General features: G+C 57.5%; 1 protein-coding gene and 1 long non-coding RNA gene across 2 annotated transcripts; both read right to left on the bottom strand.

The window, feature by feature from the left end:
- Positions 1–4,283: 4,283 nt before the first annotated feature.
- On the bottom strand, positions 4,284–5,759 carry LOC136335749 (basic salivary proline-rich protein 1-like). Its single transcript, XM_066276846.1, has 2 exons — positions 5,617–5,759; positions 4,284–5,397 (listed from the first exon to the last, which is right to left on the bottom strand). Exons 1-2 carry the CDS (start codon positions 5,757–5,759, stop codon positions 4,284–4,286), a joined length of 1,257 nt encoding a protein of 418 aa, XP_066132943.1.
- Positions 5,760–9,545: 3,786 nt separating this feature from the next.
- Positions 9,546–11,600, bottom strand: LOC136334919 (uncharacterized). Its single transcript, XR_010731233.1, has 3 exons — positions 11,470–11,600; positions 10,156–10,469; positions 9,546–9,650 (listed from the first exon to the last, which is right to left on the bottom strand). It is a non-coding gene; the product is annotated as an uncharacterized lncRNA (long non-coding RNA).
- Positions 11,601–13,702: the final 2,102 nt, after the last annotated feature.

The raw sequence follows: 13,702 nt of genomic DNA, 5'->3' as shown, positions 1-13,702 counted from the left end.
CACCAGCCTGCCTCCTGCATTGCTCTCCAGCGAGGACACAGGCTTTGGTGGAGAAAACCAGGCCCCAAACCAGGTCCTCAGAAGGTCCCTTCTCTGTATTCAGGAACAGAATGCTGATCGTAAAGCAACTGCTTATAGGAGGAAGGAAGGAAGAGAGGGAGAGAGGAAGGGGGGAGGAAGGGAGGAGGGAAGGGTGGAGGGAGGAAGGAAAGGAGGAGGGAAGGGAGGAGGGAGGAAGGAAGGGAGGAGGGAAGGAGGGAGGGAAGAGGAAGGGAGGAGGGAAGGAGGGAGGGAAGAGGAAGGGAGGAGGGAAGAAGAAGGGAGGAAGGGAGGGGGAGGGGGAAGAGGGAGGAAGGAAGGGAGGAGAGAAGGAGGGAGGGAGGAAGGGAGGGAGGGGAGGAAGAGGGAGGAAGGAAGGAAGGAAGGAAGGAAGGAAGGAAGGAAGGAAGGAAGGAAGGAAGGAAGGAAGGAAGGAAGGAAGGAAGGGTTCAGACAGAATTCACTCTGCAAGCATTGCGTAGTTGCCTCCTGGGCCCAGCCCTGCTCAGCATGAGGGCCAGGGTGGGGAACAGAAGAGGGTGTGTTCTCTGGGAGTGCACACTGAAGAAGGACAGCAGGTGACAGTGGAGGCTGCCGTGAACAAGGTGAGGGAGCAAGCTGAGCAGAAACCGGGGAGGGAGCTTCCCAGGCAGAGCGAGCACCAAGGCCAGGGCCTTGAGGCCAGACGGAGCCGCTTGGCCTGTTCGGGCAGAAACCCGGGAAGCGCAAGAAGCGGGTAGGGCAGAGGGGGTGAGACCCGCGAGGTGGCAGGAAGCAGGAAGCAGGACCACAGGGTTCGTGTGGCCTGGGTGAGGGGAGGAGCCCCGCGCGGAGTTCTGAACAGAGGGGCACGCCGGGCTGCCAGGTGGGGAAGACGCCCAGGTGGACAACGAGGGTGGACGCGCACAGCGGTCAGGACGCTACTGCGAGGGTCAAGATGGACAGATGGACACGGGCACCTCCCAGCAGTGAGTCACTGCCAGGCTGTGCCAGGCACTGCACGGGGCTTCCTTTTTGTTTTTTGCGAAACCGAGTCCCACCTACTCTCCTCCAATCGCCATCCCCATTGGGCAGTGTCGAAGCAGAGCAGCTTGCTGCAGGACACACACACACACACACACACACACACGAGGATTCCAGATGCCATGTCCTCGCTGCCTCCCACCTGCCCCGGGGCCGGGGTGGGGGGTGGGTGGGGGGGCGACCCTCATGCAGACCCACACGTTCTGCTCATTGCAAGCCTGGGCCGCAGTGGTCAGTAGCCGTGGGTCGTCAGTGCTGACCTTCACGGCAGCAGCCCGCCCAGCACGTAGCACCGCGGACACGGGTCTGTTCCCGTTGCGTCTGGCTCCACCAGACTGAGGGCTCGGTGAAGAAAGAAAAAAAAACAACAACAAACAGATCGCTTCTGTTTCTCAACAGATGTATCCTCGGAGCACCTACAGCGTGCCGGGCGCAAAACCCTCCGCGGTTATGGAAGGTGCTAACATCCGGGAAGCTGGTGACAGGTCGATGGGGACTCGCATTCTCAGCCCTCTCTTTACAGCTCTCCTGTAAATCTAAAATTGTGTCAAGTAAAAAAAAAAAAAATTAACAACGCTGGCAAGGCAGAAAATAAACAATGTGAGTCCCCACCGATGCCAACCTGGCTGACCTGTCCCTTCTTCTCCTGGGCTCTGGGCTCAGGTCCGGGCCTCCGTCCGTCGGAGGGTCAATCCACACCACACCTGGCCCGGTCTGAGCAGAGGCGGCGCCCAGTGCCGGTGCAGGAGAACTCCCTGACCTCACCGCCTTCTCCAGCAGGCGGGGCCTGCGCGACGCCACGCCCCCCGCCCCGCCCCCCCCCGCCCCCCGCAGGGCCACGGAAGGATTTTATTATAACGCCACCACCTTGCGAAGCTCGCTCAGCATGTCAAAATCATTGTTTGACTGCACGTGGAATCGCAGCTCTGCAGCTGCAAGCCGGTCTCCCCCAAGCTCAGGGCGCCGCTGGAGCGCATTTCAGCACCTCGAATTAAAAGCCGTTTGGAAGTCTCCCTAATTAGTTACAGCTCCGCTCCAGGCGTCATTTTTATTTTATTTTATTTATTTTTATTTTATTTTATTTATTTATTTATTTTTTTACGAGCCAGATAACATACTGCCGCTGACGTTTCCGGAAGCCGAGGAGCTATAAATAAAACGATAATTTACTTGAAGTCTATCCCACAGACAGACCAAGTTCAGACAGAAGTTTTAATTTGACTAATGAGATGAAACTTTTCCTGCCGAGGGTGGGCTGCGGGTGTGAGTACCGCCTTGTTCCACGGAGACAGGCTGTCCTCCAAGGGCCAGAGAGACCCCACGGCCCGGAGACAGGGGGACAGAGAGGCCCCACAGCCCGGAGACAGGGGGACAGAGAGGCCCCACGGCCCGGAGACAGGGGCACAGAGAGGCCCCACGGCCCGGAGACAGGGGGACAGAGAGGCCCCACGGCCCGGAGACAGGGGGACAGAGAGGCCCCACGGCCCGGAGACAGGGGGACAGAGAGGCCCCACGGCCCGGAGACAGGGGGACAGAGAGGCCCCACGGCCTGGAGACAGGGGGACAGAGAGGCCCCACGGCCCCACAGCCCGGAGACAGGGGGACAGAGAGGCCCCACGGCCCGGAGACAGGGGCACAGAGAGGCCCCACGGCCCGGAGACAGGGGGACAGAGAGGCCCCACGGCCCGGAGACAGGGGGACAGAGAGGCCCCACGGCCCCGAGACAGGGGGACAGAGAGGCCCCACGGCCCCGAGACAGGGGGACAGAGAGGCCCCACGGCCCGGAGACAGGGGGACAGAGAGGCCCCACGGCCCAGAGACAGGGGCACAGAGAGGCCCCATGGCCCAGAGACAGGGGGACAGAGAGGCCCCACGGCCCCACAGCCCGGAGACAGGGGGACAGAGAGGCCCCACGGCCCGGAGACAGGGGGACAGAGAGGCCCCAAGGCCCGGAGACAGGGGGACAGAGAGGCCCCACGGCCCGGAGACAGGGGGACAGAGAGGCCCCAGGCCCGGAGACAGGGGCACAGAACTTGATCTGCTGCACTGAGGGTGGCCCGGGCTCCAGGGACAGCGAGGCCGATCCCGTCCCTGACCTGCCTCTCTCGGCCGGGCGTCCATGGGCCTCCCTCTCCCTCCCTCCCTGGCTCTCAGTCTCCTCTCATCCAAGGACGAGGAGGACGCCTGTACTTTCATCGGGGGGTTTGGGCAAAGGGGAAAACATCTTGCATAGGTGACAACAGTTCGTGCCAGAGATCCGGTGAGGTGGCGTTGCGGTTTAGGGTCTGGATGTAGAACCCAGACTTCTTATTCAAATCCCGCCTCCTTTTATTAGCCGGCTGTGTCAACTCAGGGAAATTACTTCACTTCTCTGTGCCTCACTGGTTAAACGACACTCATTAAGCCTCTTGAATACATGAATGGATGGGTATTCACACTGCTTGGCACTTATAAAGAGGACATAGCAAATTCTTCATAAGCAACTCTTATCGGGGACACGTATTATGAACTGTAGGCAAAGCCGGCTCAGATGTGACAATGATTTGTGGGCCCCCAAAGGGTCACCGTTCCTCCACAGATCGGCGGTCCGTCTGTGGTCCTGACATAGGAGGAGGAAAGGGCGACACGAAGGCTGAGAAACAATAGCACACGAATCCACAGTCATAACGTGGGTGCCAGGTCTCCCGGGCACGTCCCTTATCTGACCACAGCTGCTTGTGACGTAAGGTCTGAAAGGCCAGACAGACGGGCGTGTGAATCCGGCTCCTTCGCTGCGGAGCTCTGTGACCCTGGCAGGATTCTGTCACTTCTCTGTGACTCCGTTTCCTTCTCTGTAGAACGGAGCTGAGACGGAGGAGGTAAGGATGGAATGAAACGATGCGTGCCGAGTGCTTCGTGCAGGGCTCTCCACACGGTACGCATGCGGTCCCGGGCAGCTGGTGTGGCATTCCCTTCCTCGTTACCCCGCCAACCATACAAAGAGCCTGGCACATGGGGACACGGCAACAGTGACAGCCCAACCGGGCTGAGCCCTCTCCGGGCAGATCTTTGAGCTCTTCTCTCTCCCACCCTCTCTCTCTCACTATAAGGTGGAGATGTTGTTGTTTGTCATGCAAATATTTCACCGTATGGCCTGTAATCACAATGTCACACCACCCAGCGGACTGTGATGAGAGAGACACATCAGCCAGCGTGTGACGTCTGCGATGGGCCGTCGGCTGCTAGTGGACCTGGGGGCTCCTGATGGATCTGAGGGTTGCCGGGGCAGATCTGGGGGCTCCTGGCAGATCTGGGGGCTGCCGGGGCGGATCTGGGGGCTCCTGATGGATCTGAGGGTTGCCGGGGAGGATCTGGGGGCTTCTGGGGGATATAGGGGTGCTGGGGTGGATCTGGGGGCTCCTGATGGATATGAGGGTTGCTGGGGTGGATCTGGGGGCTCCTGATGGATCTGAGGGGTGCCGGGGTGGATCTGGGGGCTCCTGATGGATCTGAGGGTTGCTGGGGCAGATCTTGGGGCTCCTGGCAGATCTGGGGGCTGCCAGGGCAGATCTGGGGGCTTCTGATGGATCTGGGGGCTGCCGGGGTGGATCTGGGGGCTCCTGATGGATCTGAGGGTTGCTGGGGCAGATCTGGGGGCTCCTGGCAGATCTGGGGGCTGCCAGGGCAGATCTGGGGGCTTCTGATGGATCTGGGGGCTGCCGGGGTGGATCTGGGGGCTCCTGATGGATCTGAGGGGTGCCGGGGTGGATCTGGGGGCTCCTGATGGATATGAGGGTTGCTGGGGTGGATCTGGGGGCTCCTGATGGATCTGAGGGGTGCCGGGGTGGATCTGGGGGCTCCTGATGGATCTGAGGGTTGCTGGGGCAGATCTTGGGGCTCCTGGCAGATCTGGGGGCTGCCAGGGCAGATCTGGGGGCTTCTGATGGATCTGGGGGCTGCCGGGGTGGATCTGGGGGCTCCTGGTGGATCTGGGGGCTGCCAGGGCAGATCTGGGGGCTTCTGATGGATCTGGGGGCTGCCGGGGCAGATCTGGGGGCTCCTGACAGATCTGGGGGCTGCTGGGGCAGATCTGGGGGCTCCTGGCGGATCTGGGGGCTGCCGGAGCGGATCTGGGGGCTCCTGATGGATCTGGGGGCTGCCGGGGTGGATCTGGGGGCTCCTGACGGATCTGAGGGTTGCTGGGGCAGATCTGGGGGCTCCTGGTGGATCTGGGGGCTGCCAGGGCAGATCTGGGGGCTTCTGATGGATCTGGGGGCTGCCGGGGCAGATCTGGGGGCTCCTGACAGATCTGGGGGCTGCTGGGGCAGATCTGGGGGCTCCTGGCGGATCTGGGGGCTGCCGGAGCGGATCTGGGGGCTCCTGATGGATCTGGGGGAAGCCTGCCAGCATCTTGCTTCCAGGGGGACATTTCAGGGGACGATGCCTCATTAGTGCCACTCAGCACGGCGGGCTTCCTCTTAAATAGTCAATGCCAGCCGGGCTGCGGCGCCCTAAAGAAAGGGCCACTTTTGAATAATCAATACGGCATTTAAATGATTGAAAAGTGTGTCTCACCACTCCAGGGTTCCCAGCAGAGCAGACAGGATTCTGGACATGTGCTCGGAGAAGATGAGCGGGGAAACGGAGGTCACCCCGGGCACCCCTCTGCACCCAGGGGCCGAGGCCTGCGTCACAGCTCCCGCCACCCAGAGGGCCATCGTGGCCGCTTGCAAACCCCACGGTCTGGGATGTATCTGCTCTCTGCTCTTGGTGTCTTCCTTAGTTCTAATCTGAATCCTTCACATTGCAGCTGGACCCCTCCGTCCCTGGATCTTGGGGACAGCTAAGCTGAGCTTCCACTGGCTTCCAGAGACAGGTGTTGGGGGGACACCGCAGGTCAGCAGGCACCCCAGGTTGGCTCTCCAGACTGCTTACGCTGCCTGTGGAGGTCCGGTACAGAGGGGCTGGCTACCTCCTCACTGGCTGCCTAAGAGTCTCCTTGGAGGGCGTCCTAACGGCATGGTGGGACGGTGTCTGCATGACAGAGCCCAGCCTTGGGGCCTGGCCTGCAGACAGCAGCTCTGAGCAGTGTTCTGCATGGGGAGAGCAGAGATGCCCTCCCCTCCGGGCAGACAGAGGCTTCATCCGGCTGTCACCCCAGATTCCCATGGGCCATGCGGCCAGCCGGTCATTGTCCTTCACATTCAGGGCATCTATGCTGTGCCGGGTGGATGCCTCGGTACCAGGAACAAACAAACAAAAACAAAATCGATGACAATGGCCAACTTCGCCTCTGCCCTCACGGGGCTTGGCGTCCATGCATTAGGCAGGTAAAGGTGCAGGTCGTGATAAATGCTACAGAAGAGCACACAGCAGACCCACGGGACAGACAGGGGATGGAGGGGGCTGCTCGGGCAGCAGGGCCGGGAAGCTCCCCGCAGGGAGGAGCCGTTTCACCAGAGGCTGGAGTCTCATTTTTTTTGCAATATAGAAAGGCTGAGAATGTTCCACATCTTCAAATCCTGGACCCATTTTTCTTTAGCCATTTCTTCTTCAACCTATCTTTCTCTTCTCACCTTTTACCATCAGCAATACAGAGAAACCAGGCCAGGCCCAGTGACGGGACACTTAGAAACCTCCCCTACAAAACACCTGGTCTTAGCTCCCCAGCCCCGCCTCCCACGGAGCTCTGGCGCACAGCCCCGCCGCTGAGTGACAGGAACTCCTCTCCATCTGGGGTCTCATCTGAAGCACCTTCAGCATCCATCTTCCTACCAACACTCGGGTTGGGGCGAGCTAGGCTTTTTCTCACGCGCACCTCCAAACCCTTCCCCCCCTCTCCCAACGCCCACACCAGACCAGAGCCACCCCCACGTTCCCGGTCTTTGTCACAGCAGGGTGTCACGTCTCAGGACCAATGCCTCTACTAGTTTCTTAAAGCTTCCATAACAAAATTCCTCGGGCTGGGGGCTTACCCACCGTTCTGGAGGCTGAAAGGCTGAGATGCAAGGTGACATCCCATTCAGTGTCCCCTGAGGCCTCTCTCGGGGGCTGCAGATGGCACGTCCCCCTGTGCCCTCGCGTGGTCTGCCCCGGTGCACGCACAGACTTGCTGTCTCTGTGTCCAGGTCCCCTCTGCTTATGCAGACCTTCGTCACCAGAGATCAAGGCCCACACCAAGGGCCTCATTTTAATTGAACGACCTCCTTAAAGACCCATTTGCAAATGCTGTCACATTCCAAGGTCCTGGGGTCAGGACGGCAACACGTGGATTTGGGGGGGGACACCGTTCAGCCCGTGACAACTGCTGTGTTTCATCTTGTCTGTAAACTGAAGGTGCCTGGCAGGCACCTTGTCGGAGGGGTGGCTCATTGCCCCGAGGCGTGGTAAGTGCGTGCGTGCGTGTGAGTGTGTGTGTGTGTGTGCGTGTGTCTCCCCACCCTGAGGCCAGAACTGCAGCCTGGAGCCACCGGGAAAGAAGATGGAGGAGAGGACGATAGCATGGGGACACCGTCATCCCCCCATCCTCCCTGCTCCTCGTTCTCTCTGTCATTTAGTAAACTGACCCCACAGGTGTGAGCGGCAGGGAGCCCTGCCCCTGTGACCTCCACGCTCCCTCGGGATTACGGGATTCTCCCTGACGGGAGGAGAGCCCGCGTCCTTCCGCACTGCTCAGCTCCCTGGTATACGGAACACTGTCCCTTCACCACATCCCACCTCCTGACCCAAGTGGAAAACAGGACTCGCTGTGACAGAAATGCCTGTCCCTGGTCCTCTGCACCCTCCTCCCCACCCCGGCCTCTGCCTCCCGGTGTCTGGCGGGCCGTCCCTGCTCCTCAGCCTACCTCACAGTCACACCGTCCTCCGTGTCTCTCATCCCGGGACCGAGGACAAAAGCTGGGAGCTTTATAAGAAGCAAACGGGAGCTCTCATTCTCCCCATTTCACAGGTGAGGAAACCGAGGCTCCTTGGCCTCTCCCCCCCCCCACCCCAACTTGCTTGTTCTTGCTGAATAACTCCTTGGAAAGCTGTCAAAATCACTAAATGCAAAAAAAAAAAAAGCAAAGATTTAAGGAAAAGACTCCTGTTTTGTATAACAAACACTGAATGGTCGTGTCTGTCCCCAGATTCCTGTTTGGAGACCCGCCCTTCTAATGCGATGGTGTTTAGGGGGCGGAGCCTCAGGGAGGTGGTTAGGATTGGATGAGGTCATGAGGAGGGCACCCTCCTGAACGAGGTTAGTGCCCTTATGAGACTCACCGGAGAGCCTGCTTCCTCTGTCTGCTCTCTGCCACGTGAGAGTACATTCTGGAAAAGGCCCCTCAACCCCACCATGCTGGATCCGGATCTCGGGCTTCCCGCCTTCACAGCCATGAGAAATGAATTTCTTTCATTCACAAGCCACACAGCCCACGGTATTGGGCTGAAGCAGCCCGAACACACTAAGACAGCTATTAACACACAATTCCATCTATCCATCAACACACACTCCTCCACAATCCCCCAATGGACCCAAACTTTCTAAATTATCCAATTACTGTAAAAGCACTTATTGAGCCTTTAGGGTTTGGTTGGGCTATAGGAACGCAGGGGACAGGGATTTGAGCCATTAGATAGACCCTGCCGCGGGACACCTTCCGAGCAGGTGATTGGCTCTGTTGGTGGCCTTGCCCCGGGCCATCCCTCTCCCTCTCCCTCTCCGTGCCCCAGAGCCGCCTGAACCTGCCTCCAATGGCACAGACTGAACACATGGGCACAGCTACCCCAGCATGTCCTGCAGCTGTGATCGCCAGCGCCAGGTAAGAAAAAATCAGTGAGGAGACTTGGGAGATTTTCTCCCTGGTGCAAACAGAGAGGTGTAGTGTTAGAGCGCCTGGCCCCGACCTGCCCACGCCCCGCCCTTGCCCCCCCCCCCCCCACCCGGTCCTGGCCGCAGTGGAAGGAGTTCCCTCCGAGACTGGGAGGCCTGGAGGCTCTGGCCGGAGATGTCATCAAAACGCTGACCGTTGGTGGAGCCAAGACCAGGGAAAAACCAGCTCCCTGTTGTTCAAGCTGCTCTTCACCGGGTGTCCTGGTCCTTGGAGGTCAAAGCATGATGCTCCTCTGAAACTGAGCGACAGCCAATAGACTGAGGTCTCTGCCTCTCCCTTCGGTATGAAATTCTTGCCTGAGGGTTCAGTTCCATCTCTGAGACATAACTTCACAAACCACAAAGCAGGAGCGATCGCGCCCACCTCACTGGCCTGTTGTGCGGATTGATCGCCAACGCGCACCCACCCGCGGCAGAGTGGGTGCCCGAGGGATAGGCCCGTGACCTCCTTTTCCACGCCGAACACCGCGCGGCCCAGGAGTCACAGGGTCAGGCTTGGCACGCAGACCCAAGCTTGAATCTGCGTCCTGACACTTCGTTTCTGACCCGAGAGCTCGTCACTTTTCTGTCACTTCATTTTCCTGAGGTGGAGAATGCGTATAAGGTCAGCAGTCACTTGCCTTCCTGGGCTGTTGTACAGATTTGGGGAGGAAAAACTGCTGGTAAAGATCTTGCCAGAGAGGCGAAGATAGGAACAGTCAGTACGTGTTAACTATTGATTTTATCTTGAATCCATCGCCTGGAAAGAAAACAATGACGTCAATGAGGAACGAAGCTGGAGTGTTAGTGTCCCCCCCCAGCCCCCGATCCTCCTTTCGCAGAGAAGCCTGGACACACCCCACCCCCACGCCAGGCTCACTCCGACACCGTGCGTGGGTCTGTGTGCACTAAAGTCACCCCACACTGTTGCCCATGACGGCGAGGAAGGGACATGTGACCCACCTTTCGCCAAAGGGGGGACTGCTGGGTGGTGCTCACTGACGCTCTCTGGCGCCCAGGACAGCCCCCACCGAGAAGGGACTCTCCCTTCTTGCCCTGGGTGCCTTCCTGTTCGGCTGTGATAATAACCACAGCGGCTGCAGGCACCTTCCCGCAGCGTGCCGAGGAAGCCAGCCTCCAGGGTTCTGCAGCGTTGAGCAGAAGGACCGTGAGCTGCTGACGACTCTGAGCTGTCAGTCATCCATCTTAAAACCCACCCTCCCCAAAGCCCGCACCACACGTTTGGCAGCAATCCATTTCTGTACCGTGTAAGCCAGTTCGGGTAGATGTTTCTGTGGCCTGTGAGCAAAAGCATCTTAACTGACACGCATGGTCTCCGGCATGGTGTTTCTCGGTGTCCAAGCGGTGCGCCCAGCTCAGATATGAAGCCACAGAATCCTGGAAAGATGGGAGTCAGAGAGCGCATCCCGTCCCCATCATATAAATGAGAAGAGGGAGGCTCTGAGACGGGAAGCAGCTTGCCACTGGACAAGTAGCTGGTAGGGAGCAAAGCCACCATGCACTCCCATGTTTTTCCTGGCCCTTAACACCTTCTATCCTTGTGCCTCACTGCCAGGACCTAGGAAGAGGAAAGATTATTATTCACTGGGAAGAAGGAAAAGTGAATGAATAGCAAGAAGCAATACTTGGTGCTGGCTAGTTGGCTGAGCAGTAAAGCCTTGCCCCAGTGTATATAAGTCCCGGATTCCATTTCTGGTCAGGGCACACAGGAGAAACGACCATCTGCTTCCCCACCTCTCTCCCTCCCTCTATCTCTTTCTCTTCCCCTCCCACAGCCATGGCTTGAATGGTAAGAGCAATTTGGCCTTAGGCACTGAGGATGGCTCCAGGGCCTCCCCTTAGGCACTAAAAATAGCTTGATTGCCAAGCAATGGAGCAGATGGACAGAGCATTGCTCAGTAGGGGGCTTGCTCAGTGGATCCCCGTCAGGGCACATGTGGGAGTCTGTCTGTCTGCCTCCCTGCGTCTCGCTTAATCAAAAAAAAAAAAAAGAAAGAAAGAAAGAAAGAAAGAAAGAAAGAAAGAAAGAAAGAAAGAAAGAGAGAAAAACAATACTTCTAAAGATCCTTGGAGAATTCAGGTAATTCCCTCAGAGCCCCTCGCACTCAGCCAGCCTCTAGCTCACCAAGCTCGGGCCTCCCTGGTGTTCTCCACACTGTGATGTGTGTGGCATTAAAAGCCAAAGTGAGGTCTGATATTCTCTCCTCCAGGACTGATGGCCCTCGGATGTGTTGTACATCAGGGTGATGACAGGGCCCAGATGAAATGTTGCGCTGTGGTCAGCCCGACCACTTGCTTAAACACACCCTTCACAGCGCTTAGCGGAGGAGTAACTCAGACACACAGACAGCTGGCACCGGAGCGCGGGTGGGAGCCCCGGCGTGAGGCACACCCGGGAGACATCAGGGCGTGTCTTCCCCCGGCCGGGCCGGGCCGGGCCGGAGGGCTCGTCACACACGCACGTTCTGGAGCTGGCGAGTCCCGGTGCTCTCACTGCCAGGAAAGCACACAGTCCTACGAAGGAGAGCGAGTCCCGTGGCGGACACCCCTGTGCTCACCTGCGCTTGCGTCTCCCCCGCGCGGTACACGGGCCTCCCCCGCTCACCCTCCTCCACACGCACCGCTGGGAGGGGGGGGGGCATGCGATTAGTTCCGGCCAAGTGGTTGTAAGCAGAGTGGGTGCATATTTCTTCCGGATCAAAGGACTTAATTGCTGGTGTGCAGCCTTCCAGTTTCCCTCTCCGCCTTAGCAGTCGTGGGAACGGGCGTGAGACAGAAAGCAGCGTGCAGGGCGGAAGCAACCTGGGGCTGCCCGTCGCCGTGGAAGGCGGATGGATACCCGAGGGGTGTGTTGCCGCCCACGGAGAAGTGCCTGCTTCTGTCACGTGACATCCAGGATTCCAGAGCTCCTGGGCCTGGGCCTGGGCCTGGTGGCGTAACCCAGCCTCGTGACACAGGAGTCTCACCGTGCCAGTGACAGCCACCGCCGTGGGTAAGCACGAACTAGGTCTCGGGAGCTGTGCGAAGCACTCCATGGGCCTTACACGCTCACCTACGAGACAACATTGGGGACTCTCCCGGAACAAACACCTAACACCCAAGAAAGCTAGGAGTTCTCGCCGCCACGCTCATGTTACTCCAAAGCCTGGTATCTTTTTGTGGTTAGACATGGGGGGGAAAGCCTAATAAGGGGGGGAAAAAAAGAACATTTTTGTAATACAGTGAGAAACATAAGATAGAAGAATTTATATATAAGATAACCTCAATTATTTCTACGCACAGAGAGACAGGGACAGAGAATGGGGTTGAACCACAGTATATACCGTTGAAATCTTTACTGGGCGGCTTTGAGAAGGATCTTTCTTTCATTTTCATATGCTTAAAAAAATAAATAAATAAAGCTTTTAGGTCCGCTACAGTGCGGACACATTATCTTACAATCAGAAAGTGCGCTTTTAAATGTAAAATGGTACCCCAAATAAAATATGAATTACTGATTGATACCCACGACCCAAGAAGACTCCGGAGTGATGGAAACAAATGTTTCCTAAGCCCCCTACGGTGTGCCTGGCCTTATCTACAGGTGATAGAGTATAATTCTTCCAACGAGCCTGAGAAATAAGGGTTAATTTTTCCAATGTACATTTCTTGACTTTTTCAGCACACGCTAAGCATCATGTAAAGGCCCCAGCAGTGGTAAGCGTGTGTTCCAATCTCCGTGTCACAGATGGGGAAACTGACACTCAGAAGTTAAGGAAGTCAACCAAGGACATCTAGGTGGTCTGCTAACTTTCTGAGTCATGGAATGTAGAACAAAATTAATATGTTTCTGACCAAAAAAAAAAAAAAGTCATTGTGCTCGCCGGGGTACTGCAGAGTAGCTGAATATTTCAAGGAAGCTGTTTGATATTAGCATATCTTTAAATCTTGCTCTAAACGGTATCGTTTCTTTTAAATAGACGAAGCCACAATGAATAATTAGCAATTAATAATTATTATGCCTCATTAACTTAATAAAGGATTATATCTTTATAGAAAATGCAGAGCTAATTGGAAAAGAAAGTTAACCCGTGCTTTTCCGGCTTTCCCAGGGAAGACCTGCCCATCGGGAGGAGATAGCGCAGGTCCGGAAAACTGGGCTCGCCCGGGGCCAGGGGCCAGGGGACCCGGGCTGCTTGCCTGTGACCACAATGGGAGCTGCAGAACCAGCCTTGGGAACTCAGACCTACCCAGAGCCTTGTCACTAACCAAACAGAAATCTCAGGAAACCAAACACAACAAAACAAAACAAAAGGCACAGTTACCAGTGCCCCAGGGAGGACGTGGGCAGTGCAGACGTCCCAGAGAGCTACAGTTCACAGAAGGGCCGCTGCGGGGAGATAAATACAGGTGAGGCCGCCCTTTGGGCCGGGGAAGAGGGGGGCGGGGAGACAGTGTCGCCCAGCGGTAACCCAGAGTCACCGGCTCAGCGAGAGCGATGTGCACAGCCTCTCCATCTCGCGCTGCCCTTGGTCTGCCCTCCGGCGGGAGGATTGCGACCTTGCAGCCTCTCCCTGATTGCTCTCCCCACCTCCAGACTTGCTCCCCAATCCTCATGGCAGCCAGTGTGTGTGTCTGTCACAAGAGAAATTTTTTTTTTTTTTGTATTTTTCTGAAGCTGGAAACTGGAGAGACAGTCAGACAGACTCCCGCATGCACCCAGCACGCCCACCAGGGGCGATGCTCTGCCCACCAGGGGGGGATGCTCTGCCCACCACGGGGGGATGCTCTGCCCACCAGGGGGGGATGCTC

This window comes from Saccopteryx bilineata, chromosome 4, assembly GCF_036850765.1.
Source record: "Saccopteryx bilineata isolate mSacBil1 chromosome 4, mSacBil1_pri_phased_curated, whole genome shotgun sequence".
Taxonomy (NCBI): domain Eukaryota; kingdom Metazoa; phylum Chordata; class Mammalia; order Chiroptera; family Emballonuridae; genus Saccopteryx; species Saccopteryx bilineata.
The sequence above is the reverse complement of the archived record's forward strand: the minus strand, read 5'-3'. Positions and strand labels throughout refer to the sequence as shown.

What these genes read in the sequence shown, in the direction of transcription:
- LOC136335749 (XM_066276846.1), bottom strand. Translation starts at nt 5,759, where the DNA reads ATGGCCCTCTGGGTGGCGGGAGCTGTGACGCAGGCCTCGGCCCCTGGG. An exon ending in CTGCTGGGAACCCTGGAGTG is followed by an intron (nt 5,398 to 5,616) that starts GTGAGACACACT and finishes CCGCTCCGGCAG; the next exon opens with CCCCCAGATCCGCCAGGAGC.